The sequence below is a fragment of the Colius striatus genome, chromosome 15 (assembly GCF_028858725.1).
Source record: "Colius striatus isolate bColStr4 chromosome 15, bColStr4.1.hap1, whole genome shotgun sequence".
In the NCBI taxonomy this organism is placed as follows: Eukaryota; Metazoa; Chordata; class Aves; order Coliiformes; family Coliidae; genus Colius; species Colius striatus.
The window spans coordinates 11,917,978-11,930,112 of NC_084773.1; the positions used below are offsets into that span (position 1 = coordinate 11,917,978).

At 40.7% G+C, this 12,135-nt stretch overlaps 1 protein-coding gene across 1 annotated transcript in view; it reads left to right on the top strand.

Annotated features, from left to right (window-relative positions):
• Positions 1-12,135, top strand: part of LOC104561614 (netrin-4) — a 49,132-nt gene that overhangs the window by 26,980 nt on the left and 10,017 nt on the right. Inside the window, exons 4-5 of the mRNA XM_010207346.2 lie at positions 4,751-4,877; positions 5,411-5,599. Coding sequence (XP_010205648.2) covers positions 4,751-4,877; positions 5,411-5,599 — 316 coding nt within the window. The remainder of the gene's footprint in view (positions 1-4,750; positions 4,878-5,410; positions 5,600-12,135) is intronic.

The window sequence follows — 12,135 nt, forward strand, 5'->3', positions numbered from 1 at the left end:
AAAGCCTTTGGCAGCAATACCAGACTTCTAACAGCACGACTGTACTGTGAGGCAGATGAGAGAATTAATCCAGATTAAAAATACTAGTGCCAAGGAAAAAAAACAAAACAGTGTTAACTTTTTTTTTAACACTGTTTAGTTTCACAGCCCAATTTGCACATCAGGCCATGGTACAGAAGGTGATCGCATGGAAAGAAGGAGTAAGGAAAGCAGAAAAGTCTCAAATCAAGACTGCGCCCCAAACACCTTACATCATGAAACCACAGCCTGAGAACATATCTGCTATATCAAAACACAAAAGCAAAGCTTGTTTCAAGCAGCCATTAAAACCAATATGATGGTGATTGAAAGTATAGCGTAACATTTTTGTTCCTTATTTGTAATATCCTTTAACTGTAAGCATGTCAGCCTTTAAACTTCTGTCCTTTGCAAAAGCTGATTAGAAAACTGGACACTTGATGCAGCCATATTACCAGTACTCAAAGCATCAGTCTTCATCTCTCAAAGCTCAATGCATGCATTAGTGACATATGTAATCCTGGCAGAATGCACTCAGAAAGCAGGACTGCAAGAATACAAATTGTTACAGGTTATGCACATAGTACTTCAAACTAGCTTTATGAAATGGGGAGGTTTATATGATCTCAGAATCTGCCTGCCAGTGCATCTCTTTCTATGATCCATTCTCCACAGTAACTTTAGCAGGGATCCTCCAGTTCCAAAAAAAAAAAATTGTGAGAGCAACTGAACTCTCCATACAATGATGCTCCAGTGAATGGGAGAGATCCTTGGAGATAACCAGAGTTATCACAATAATGAGCAGAAGCAGATGAAGGGAGGTGTCATAAAACTAAATCCCATCATATTTATGAAGAACTCAATTATTGCAACAATGAGCACAGTGGAAAAGCCCATACAGACCTAAATACTCTTGTATCTAAGGAGCAGAACATGTCAAGTGGTGCAGCATTACATATTGAACATTGAGGACAAAGTGAAATACAAGAGATGTGAAACAGAAATCTCCTGCATCTCAGTCTTTTCCCTGCTGCACCAATACATTTATATGTATTAATATAAACCCATGTATATACTGATATATAAACTAATTGGGCTTTAGCTGAAAGCTGTCTAGGTTTCCTAATTGAAGACATGAATTTAATGTAAACCTCTGTTTCTCACACCTTGCTTTCAAGCTCTCTCCACCTGGAGTGCCAGCTCTAAATCTAGAAAGCAGAAGTATTTTTTCCCTCAGATACCTCCTAGTAGTCCAATATTCTAAAGCTTCCAATGACACAAATCCAGTGGCAACTGAAGTACTGCTATTGGGGTCTTGAAGGCACTCATAGGATTTTAACAGTGTTGTGTCTGGGTCTGTCAATGGGCTGTCGTACCAGCTCTGTGCTCTGCCTACTGTGCTCAGAATGGTGCATCCTCAAGTAAGGGCACAACCTGTGCTGTACTAACTGCAGCTTATAGCTCTTCAACTGGTCCTTGCAACTGGTCCTTGCTGCTCCCTGACAACTGTCTCCTTAATTATCATTATCCCCTTGCAACTTTGACCCTGCTTTCTAGGGCATAGAAAATATCAGTGTAGTTCCTGTGCATCTGTACTCCCCTGACTATTTGCTCTACTTTGACATGATCATTTTTGTGTTCCAGTGAGATACAGTACATCCTGAGGTCTTCCATGTGGTAGAGAGCACAATCTTCTAGGTTTTTTTTTTTGGTTATCCATTTTTTGCAATGTGGACTTATTTCAGCAACTAAAAACAAGTAGGTTCAAGGCTGCTCTCTCCATGTTGGTGTTGAGTGTCACTCTCACATTCTCCCTTCCCTAAGTAGATATCCCATTTCCTATTTTATCTGACAGCTTCCTGTATTTCATTCTTGTTCCTTCCTGGACTTCAGTCTTTGGCTGCCTCTCCTATCTCTTCCTCTCTAACAGAAAAAATTGTCTCCTTACTTGCAGCCAGCACACCCACCTGTATTTCACCTCACACATAGTGTAACAGGTCTCTTCCAAAGCTCAGTTTCTCCTGCATTAACTAGTCTTTCTGCAACGGCCACTTACATCCATGAATCATCTTATTTGAGCTGTTTAGCTCTGCTTCCTTCTCCTATCCAACTCCTTTCTGACAATGACTTTATTGTAACTCAGTGTTGCAGTCTGCTTCTCAGCTGTTTTCACCTATGAATGTTGTTTATGAAACTACTCTCCATGGAAAAAAATTTCCATCAGATAGATACTCATTCACAGATAACACATGGCAGATGTGCTTTCTCATCCATTATCCTTTACCTGTGCCCCAATAGCCATCAATTCACTTTCCCTTTTTCTTAAACATATACAAAAAAAGTTTAGGCCTCACACTTAACACTTTCTAAAAAATGTTCCTTGCCAGCTCCAGTGTTTACTTCTCCCTGTTCAGTGGCTCTCCTGGCTGCTAGCTGCTGGGCTTTTCAACCCTTTTGTCTAAGCCAGTCATTCTTCCACATATATTTGATAAACTGCTCAATAACAGGGATCACAGACAGGAAACTTCCTTTATGCCTCTGTCCTACTCACAAATGCCATTCCTAGATAGTCTTCACCAACTACAGTTTGCAACAAACCAGTGGGCAATCAGCAAACTAGCACATCAGCTTACCTCCCAAGAACAACCAGACTCTTCCTTTCTCACTGAATTTCCCTGTTTACTTTCTGAATAATTGTTCATGAGTGTTCACACCATCTGTGCTGTGCACTGTAAGCAGAGGGTCCTGTGGAATAATGAATATTTGATCATGCCATTCAAGGTGAAAAGAAGATTGCATGGTTTCATTCTGCCATTTCCCAATTATACAATCTCAGCATTTCTTTCATGCATTTTTTTTACATATAGTGAATGCACAGTTTGTATATATAGATCTCAAAACCCCGATGGGCCAACTTACATATTTTGCATTAAAATACACTAGCATTTTGCTGAGAACTGTCTGGAACCATGATTTTGGTTCTGATCTGTTTTGGAATTAACTGTAAAGTTCAGATGGAGGCTGCAGTTTGGGGACATGAAAATCTGTGGTTCTGGGACAGGATCTTTATATCTTTTTTTTTCACTCCTGCTCCTTTTCTCTGTTCTATGGTTCCTGAAAAGCAGCTACTATGTCCACAAGGGGAACTTACAAGCCTGAAGAGCCAAACTCAAACAGGGAGAAGCCTGACATTGTTGCTTATTAGTATTTTTGTCTTTGTAATTTGTCATCCTATTTAGGGCTTTTTTGTCCAAAGGTCTGGAGAGGCATCACATAATGTGCTACATGCTGTATCCTCCTGAGGTTTACTGGTGCTGAGCTCTGGCAGAAATGCATACCCTGAAGTCTGTGCTCAGTCTTCCGTGAGGAGGCAGCCAACCGCTCTGTGCAGCAGCAAATGTGCCAGCTGGCCATGGAGGGGCGATGGCATCAGCTGCAGCCTATCCCCTGTGCTAGCTGCATGACATATCTGGTCTGGGAGGATTAGAAACCAGGGGAGTGAAGAGCAAATTGCTGCAGGGAGATGAGTTTGGGGGCAGGGGAGCACATTCACGCAACTGCTCTTTTGAACGCTTATCTCTTGATCCCAAGCTACCTGCTATGCAAGCTGGGGGAAGGAGGGACTGCAAAGGGAGAATTTTAACTTTCCTGAAAGACTATGAAGAAACATAACTCACATTAGTGGTGAGATTAAAGGATTAGATTCAATTCACAACCCAGTCAAAATGAAACTTCAGCCTCTGCTTTTTGTGTAACACACAGAGAGACAGAGCTGCGACAGTGGTTACAGAGCTTAACATCCTCAACAGTGCATAGAGGGGGAGGGGACTACTCCCTGTGCATTTCCTGCTCTAGTACATGTTTCTCCTTGCATGTGAAATACATACCACTAATTAGCAGCTTCTCTTGTGATGAGTGTTGAACATGACCTATGGTATCCCCTTGCCCTTTCTCCCACTCCCTATGCTGGATATCTCCTCAAGTCATTTCTTGGGAAAATCTGTTCTCTGATGCATTGCAAATAGATATTGGAACCTATTTCTTAATTAAAAACAAATAAACAAAAACCACAACATAAAAATCCTCCTTCAAAGCCCTTCTTGGACATGATTCGATATTACAGAGTCTTGTGCACCAAAACAGTCTGTAGTGGAACGGGCTATTATAATCCTGGTGTGTGAAATAGCTTCAGAACAGAACCAGTTTCAATAGTAACTTTCCATTTGAAGGCTGGACAAGCTCACTTTCCAAGGTCAGGTTTCTGGTGTGAATACTTGATTCTAAAATTGACATATGTTAGAGTATTTCCATCATTAAAAATCATTACTGTGTTTCAATGAAGGCAGATAAGTACACTGCCTGCAGGTGACTACCTGCTCAGGCTCTTAGCATGATCTTGCCTTGAACTTGTAAATCAAAATAAGCTGTGTTAGACCACATAATTTAAATAACCTAGAGGCTATTCATCAATGTAGTAGTAAAATAGCCAACTGGAGAGTTAAAAAGAAATCATTGACATGTGCATTTAAATTGGAAGACAGAGAAAAAAATCTGCATCAGTGTGATGAGATAAAGCTACACATTTAAGTCTCAGGCTCTGTGGGTTTCCTAAGAAAACCAGGCAGCTGTGTTGGAGTTGTTCAGGAGAACTCTCACTTCCTCATGAGACGATTGGGCACTCCATCGTGTTCTCGCTTATACCTATTTGAATGTATTCTCTTTCCCCTGACAGGTCCATGGGAAGTGCATCTGCAGACACAACACAGCAGGGGACCACTGTGAGAAATGTGCACCGCTTTACAATGATCAACCTTGGAAACCAGGAGATGGAAAAACAGGGGCACCAAATGAATGTAGAAGTAAGTGAGGGAGAGTTTACTGATCAGGCTTTCAGGATGAGCACTCACTGTGCCAGCAGGCGAGGCTCCCTAACAAAGACTTCTGCCAATTTACAGTAATGGTGATGGATGCTATAGAAACTGGGAATAAATTGCTGGTCATTGATGGAAAACTTCAGTATACATGTTGTTTTACTGCAGCTGACCTACTTGGGTTGTTGGGAAGTGGAATTTATAAGGCAGAAAACTGTTCTTCGTGGGCATCCTCCTGAGTTCCCAGATCTATATCCTCTCATGTGTTTTAGTGTTCCAGGGTTTTGTGCAGGTCTTATGATACCATCAGAATTGTTTGTCCTATGTAAGAATACCACCCAAGCTGCTCAGATCCTTCTGGACTCCAACTCTTTGTTGGAATGTCTACTTTTTATGAAGATCAAGGATTGCAGGCAGATGAAATGTGTTACGTTCAGATATTTCCTCCATGATTCATAGCAGGAAAATTCTATCATGTGCCTATTATATAAGCCTGAAGTACATTCTCTGTCTCCCACCAGAGTGCCGCTGTCACAACCATGCTGACAGCTGCCATTTTGATCTGAGCGTTTGGCTGGCGTCAGGGAAGCGCAGTGGTGGGGTGTGTGACAACTGCAAGCACAACACAGAGGGACACCGGTGTCAAAGGTGCAAACCGGGCTATTACCGAGATAGAGGGAAACCCATGTCTTCTATAGAGGTCTGCAAACGTAAGTGACTGTTGTTACTTGTGGTGAAGACTGAATGGTAGTGGAAGAATCACTGAAGAATTATTAAAAGAAAGAAATCAATAACTCTTACAGAAGTAACTCATAAGTATTATTATATTTTCTTTGTATTTATTTCCTAAACTAGTTTTCTGATTAAAGATCATCTTCCTGATATTCTGTGCCTATTAGTCACCCTGGTATCACACTGGTTTTTTGTATAAGAACATCTAGAGTTCTCCAGATGCATTGCATTCTGGGGAAAGGTACATTCCTCTTGTTCTTGCATTTATATAATAATGACTGCAGGAGGTGTAGGAAGCATGAGACCCTGTTTATCCACCTGGGAATAAATAGATAGGAGCTCACTCAGACTTATCACTGGATTCTACAGCTGTATTATGGGGTGCTGTGCCCAAATTAATTGCCTCATTGACACTTCAGCAGAATGTGTTAGTAAGTAACTTGGGCATAGAGGCATTAATGGTTGTACACAGAGGGTGTACAACTTCTGGATTAAGGTGGTTTTCACCCAGCCAGTCTGGAACATAACCCAAATCTCCCTTACTTAGAATAAACGTTTCCTGAGTATCCTGCCAAGCTTCACACATCTGATTCCATCTGACATCTATTTGGGAGGTTGTTATTTCCAACAATAAACATAATTTTATTTCTCCCTTTGGATAGTTTTCTTTCCTCATAGCTCAAACATCAGTTGTCAGCGTAGAGAACTTCACTCTCTGTCATCTGTATTCATGCCTATTGGCATCATGTGCTTTTGAAGCTTTTCTGACCCTTTGATGTTCTTCATCAAGATTCCTTTTAAACATTCGGGTTGCAAACACTCCCTTCTTTAGGACCGTATGGCCTGTGATACTGCTTTAACTTTCTGTTCACAACACATCCTATGCTTATGCTCTTTTGTATTCTTTCTATTCGATTCTACTGACAACACAGACTGCTTCCACACAACCCCTTTCTTTTTGATTTCACAACATTTGCCACAGAACACTGATCATCAGACATGGCTGGGGGTGAGCTTATCTAAATCATCCCGTATCCCATAGTGTTCTGTGGTAGTCCCTTTCTAGTCTAGTTTCTACTTTGAGTGGATTTGCTACAGAGAAATACTGTAATGCCATTTCTGCCAGAAATTTTCAATCTCATAGTATCTGAAAGAATCTGTGTATGAACCCCTATATTTAACAACAGGGTGATGGTATAGTAATCACATCATGTGTAATATTAGATAACCACTAAAGCCAAGGTGCACTGGAGAGCAGGGAAGAGGAAATAACATTGTTTGAAAATAGAGCCTGTCTGTGTGGAAACTCTGGAACAGTCTGCCTGCATGAAATCAGACCTTGACACTACCTCTGCCTCTTTTGTCTGGTCTGGTTACAGACCTCTCAGTACCTCCTGCCAATACTCTGCATAGCAAAAGAAAAACTGTTCAGAAATTCACCATGTTGAAAGAGCTTTATTCCTATCATGCCAGTCAAGTACAACAATGTTCTTTTCACCTGGGAACATGCAGCTGCCAGCAGAAAACCCCCAAATGCAATTGTTTCCGTTCTGACTTGCATGCTCAGACCTAGATAGCTGCCATGCCACTTTAGCCACCTGAAAGTTATATGTCTTTTCTAGGCTCTCTGTACAGTCAGTGAAGAAACAGTGTGATTTATTGCAGTCTAATGTAGATGCCTGAGATAGATGAGCTGAATTGCCCTCTAGATGATATCTGTTTCTCTTCCTTAACTTAAGAGATATTCTGGATCACTAGCCTGCACTACAGTTTCTGTTGGTTGAGATGAATCTAGCAGGTTTGCTTCATCATTATTGCAAATAGGTAAACATGACTTTATCTGTACATGATTGAGTCAATGAGACTCTTCACAGGTGTGTGATGACATGCATGAATGCTTGCCATATCAAGATAGAAGGATAGGATATTGCAGTTCAATCTAAAGAACCTTGGCTTTTTTTTACAGCAGACTGATGTGTGCATAATGTTTGTACCTGTGTGGAAATAGAAGGGACACTGCAGATACAACTAAAGAGTTAAGAGAAACCTGGGAGGGAGGTGGTTAGTATGTGCCCTTTTTTATTTAAAGTGAGAAGGAAAATTCCGACAGTGGCATTTGACAAGTTACTTCATACTTTGTATAATGGAAGAACTGATCCCAAACACTTCCCTACTTGGTTTCCAGGCAATGTATAGGTGCTTATGCTGTATGTATAAGTATGTTATGCTGTACCTTTGCAGAAAATTTTCAAGGAACATCTCACTGATTTGGTTATTATCAGGGATGGCAAAACCAGGAACACCAGTGCAGACAGGCAGACTGATTTTGGTTATAACAAACTCAGTTTGATAGAGGGAAGATTCCACTTCCAGGACCATCATCAGCTCCTTACGCTTAGAGCTGATACTAAACTGAAAGGGCTTATGCAGGATGGAAGATAGAGGCTGACTTCTCCATCCTATCCAAATCTTGCATTGCTATTAAACTTCATCTGGTGTTGTCTGAGTAAATTATTCAGGTTTGTGACCCTACACCCATCTCTACTTGCTCAGTAAAAAATAGTTATTGTTTTGAGCATTGCTAAAATGTAAGAAATTAGATAATTAGACCATCAGGTATATTTCTCTTATACCTCAGCCTGCTGATCATAAATTGAGGAGCTGCCATTTCTGGATTAGTGTGTGTGTGAGGATTTAAGTACACTAATTCCAAAGCATCATCTCATTTTGAGAAATCCATGCAAACAATGCCAGACAAACCACACTAAATAAAACCCATATCCATTGGACAAGTACTGAAATGCAGTAATAAACTGCAAATAGCAGGCTGGATGGATGATTTTGGTGAGAGCAAGCTGGTCCTTAGCTTCCCATTTTGAACTCAGAGACTAAAAAAGGCCTCACTAAGAGATCAAACTTGACCCTTGGGTACAGTAGATACTGAACTGGGAAGGGAAATCTGGTGAAAAACTGAATGAAATGCTGTGCTAATCCCTTTGAGAAAGCACGCTTGAAGAGTGCTCTGCCATCCAGAGCAAAGTCTAAGTTCAACTGTGACATCCCCCTCAGGCTCTCAGAAAGTTAACAGGGCACTGCCCAGGCCCAGAAAGAGTCTTTAAGCATTAGTCATAATAATGAATGGCATTCTCTCTTAATCACTGCTAGGAAAAAAAAAAGCTGTATAACAATTGGATGTCCTGGCACTATCCAAATCGGCAGTTGCTGACCCTCCAATGTGAGACTGCAAAGACATTCTCTTACAAAAAAAAGATCTGCTCTTCCTTTTTGCCTGCAGAGGTAGCTTGCCTCTGATCCCTTTGCTTCTTCTGTTCCTACCAGCTGGAGATGCAGCTGGGGATGAATGAGAGGCAGGTTGTGTACAGAGCTTTGTTTTGATACTGCTTAAACCTATATTAAAAAAAAAAGGGAAGGCATGAAAAGATCTCCAGAGCAAGGCATGCACCTGCCTGTTATTGGGCGTGACAACACAGGATTAAGTGGTTTGGATATAGACTTGTTTGGGAGCTTTGACTCGGAAGCCTAATCGTTTCCTAACCAATGGTTAGAAAAGCTGCTGTATCCTTGGCTCTTTCCTGTGGCTTATTTGGAGGCTTAAGGGATCCTTCTGAAATGGCACTGTCTTTTGTACTTATCCTTTGCTTAGCTTAAAAAGTAATGCAGGCATGTAGACCCATTAAAAAAGGGTCTCCAGGAAAACAAGCTTTTTTACTCTGAGCTCAAGGATTGAAAATTAAAATGTGCCCAGATGCACATGCACGCACACATACTCTGAAAAGCTCTGCTTCTCATCCTCTTACTTCCGAGCAGACAGAGTGAATTTTTAATTGTAATATCACAAAGGCCTCATCACATCTGGGTTCAAAGTCTGTCTTAATCAGCCCTGACCACACACACAGCTCTCTATGTAATTTCTTTCACTTAAGAAACGTCATTGGCTGAGTCAATTTCCACATCTGACATGCTTTAAAAATTGCTCTGATTTGGTCATATGCACAGGTATATATTTCAGATTTAAAAGGCTTTGTTTGATTTTCCATTTTGCCTGTTTTTTCATCAAATAGCCAGAGCCTGCTCATAGCTGAATCTTAGGTAGTAATAATAGAGAGAAATTTAAGGCACAATGCCTCAAAATCCACTGAATTACTTGGAGCACTTGCTATTTTCCTGTAAGTTGGGACCATATTGTTACAAGCAATCTTATATGTTACATCTGTGTTTAATTACATGGGAAAGACAGCTGTGCTGAGGGCAGACAGATTTATTGAGGACTTGAGTGGAGACTGCTGTATGAATTATTCATTTTCTATTATTCCTTGTCTCTTCATTTTTACAGTAGTTTCTGACAAAACAAACTTGGTATAGGAGTGAGACTAAAAGGCAAGAGCTTGCTTTGTGATACTCTGTGACTGATAGCCAATTCTAAAGGACAATGATGAAGTTTTTCATTACACTGCTGTCCAAGGGGAGAACCCAAATAAACCAGCCATCTCTGAGCCAGAACTGTCTGCACACCGTCCCTAACATAATTGATGATGCCTTTGACAAACAAGGCCATTGTCATATCGGCTGGTGTTTTGTTAGACAGGGAGGCGGATGGAGAGAAAACTAGGGTTTGCCAAGAGAAAAGAAGCAAAAATCAGCAGGGAAAGATGCTGTGTTGTCAAATATTGGGAAATGTAAAAGGGTGAGGTTTTGGAAACTTGCTTTTATGTTTCTTTAATTGTGAGGTTTATCTGCAAATCTATCATACTATTAAAGAGGTAAAACCCAGTCATCAACAACTGCCCCTTCAGCATGTGACATGTGGGCTCTTATTTTGGGAGTTACCTTAGATGTGCAACTGGGATTTTGGCTGTAATACTCTGGAAGCCAGACAATGCACACACCCGAGCTGAAACGCTAAATAAACACAGACTGAGTAAAGCGTTTGCAAGCCACTTGTATAACTCCTTTGAAAGTGTTGTACATTTATTGATTCAGCTTGCTTTCTGATCCACCAGAAGCTGTCCCATTTTCTAATTGGGGAATATGCCTTACAGTTCATTTGGGAACATTAGTTTTTCTGAACTGTAGCCCTAAAATGGGGGGGGGGAAAGGAGGGGAAAAAAGGCAGCACTTTTTTCCTGCCTCCTCATCAGCTTCTGCCAATGCTGTCAGTCACTGCCTTGTCATTTCCCTTAGGGGAAAGAAGAATAATAATTCAGGAGAAGATCTTGAATCAGGACCTAGTCTCAGTTAGTGATAGGTAGCCTAATGATGCTAATGATTTGCATCTGCTTTGTGACCCAAACTGATGAAACCTAAAAACTAGAAATAAGATTGGAATAAAGACAGACTCAGAAGTCAAAGAAATACAAGAAATTTGAGGTGAAAATTCCACAAGTAGATACTATATGCAGAAATATTACAGTGAAATCAGAAACCTGGATTCAAGACTACTCAGATGTTGGCAGCTTCTTATTTCTTGTGGCCCAGACCAATCTGCTGTAAAAGAAGCACGTGTTTCCCCTGCTTATCTCCAAACCTATGACATCTATTTTTTTCAGTGACAGACAGAATGAAGTGTCTCCTCTCTTAGGGTGATCTAGTCAGCCCGGCAAAAATCTAAGCAAAAATAATTCAAGTGGAGCAGCAACAAATCAGAACTTGTCTTTGAAACTGTCAGTGCTAATGAGCACTTCATTGTTACACCTGCTCTCCAGAACTGACAGCAAAATCCCTGGGTTTGCTCCCAAAGTCAAGACTGCTTTGTGGCAAACAGGCGAGCCTGCTGCCATCCGCCAACCAGCTCATTGTGTTGAGTACATTGCCCATGACAGCACGCTTATTTTCTGTCCTTAGGCTATTGTGCCAGTGTCCCTTGGAAACAACAGACTGAGATTTGTCTACAGCAGAGTGTAATAACATTATTAAAAATATTGGCATGAAGAACACAGGGCATGGTGAAAAAAATAACTATGTAGTAAGCAGATGATAAGAGAAATGCCCTTTAAACAAAATTGATCACTCTTTTTCTTGTACTAACTTCAAAATCTAGTTTCTTGAGCATCAAATGTGAGGTTGCATATCAAAGTGATATGTCCCTGCTATATTTAACACTCTTTATAGTCATATACCTGCCCCTTCCCCTTGGAAAATGATGTGTGGAACCAGAGTGTTCATTTAGTCCCTTATCTGTGAGCTCATGAAGAAAAGTAGTTTGATTAGAAGCAATGATGAGAAAACTTCAAAAGCTTTGGAGATCACGTTTGGTTCAGATAAGCATCCAAAAGCTTAACAGATCCAACTCCTGATCCAAGCTATCTAAACACCTTGGGTGTCCAACGTTTAACTGAAAATCTCTGTTAAAGCAGGTCTTAGCCACAAGATTTTTCTTTCTGCCCTCTTCCAGATGGTTGAAGTAGTGATACATTTCCTTTTCAGTCTCTGCTACAAGCAAAGCCTGGGCATGCTGCTTTCTTAATACAAAAAGGAGCTGAAATATGAAGCTCAG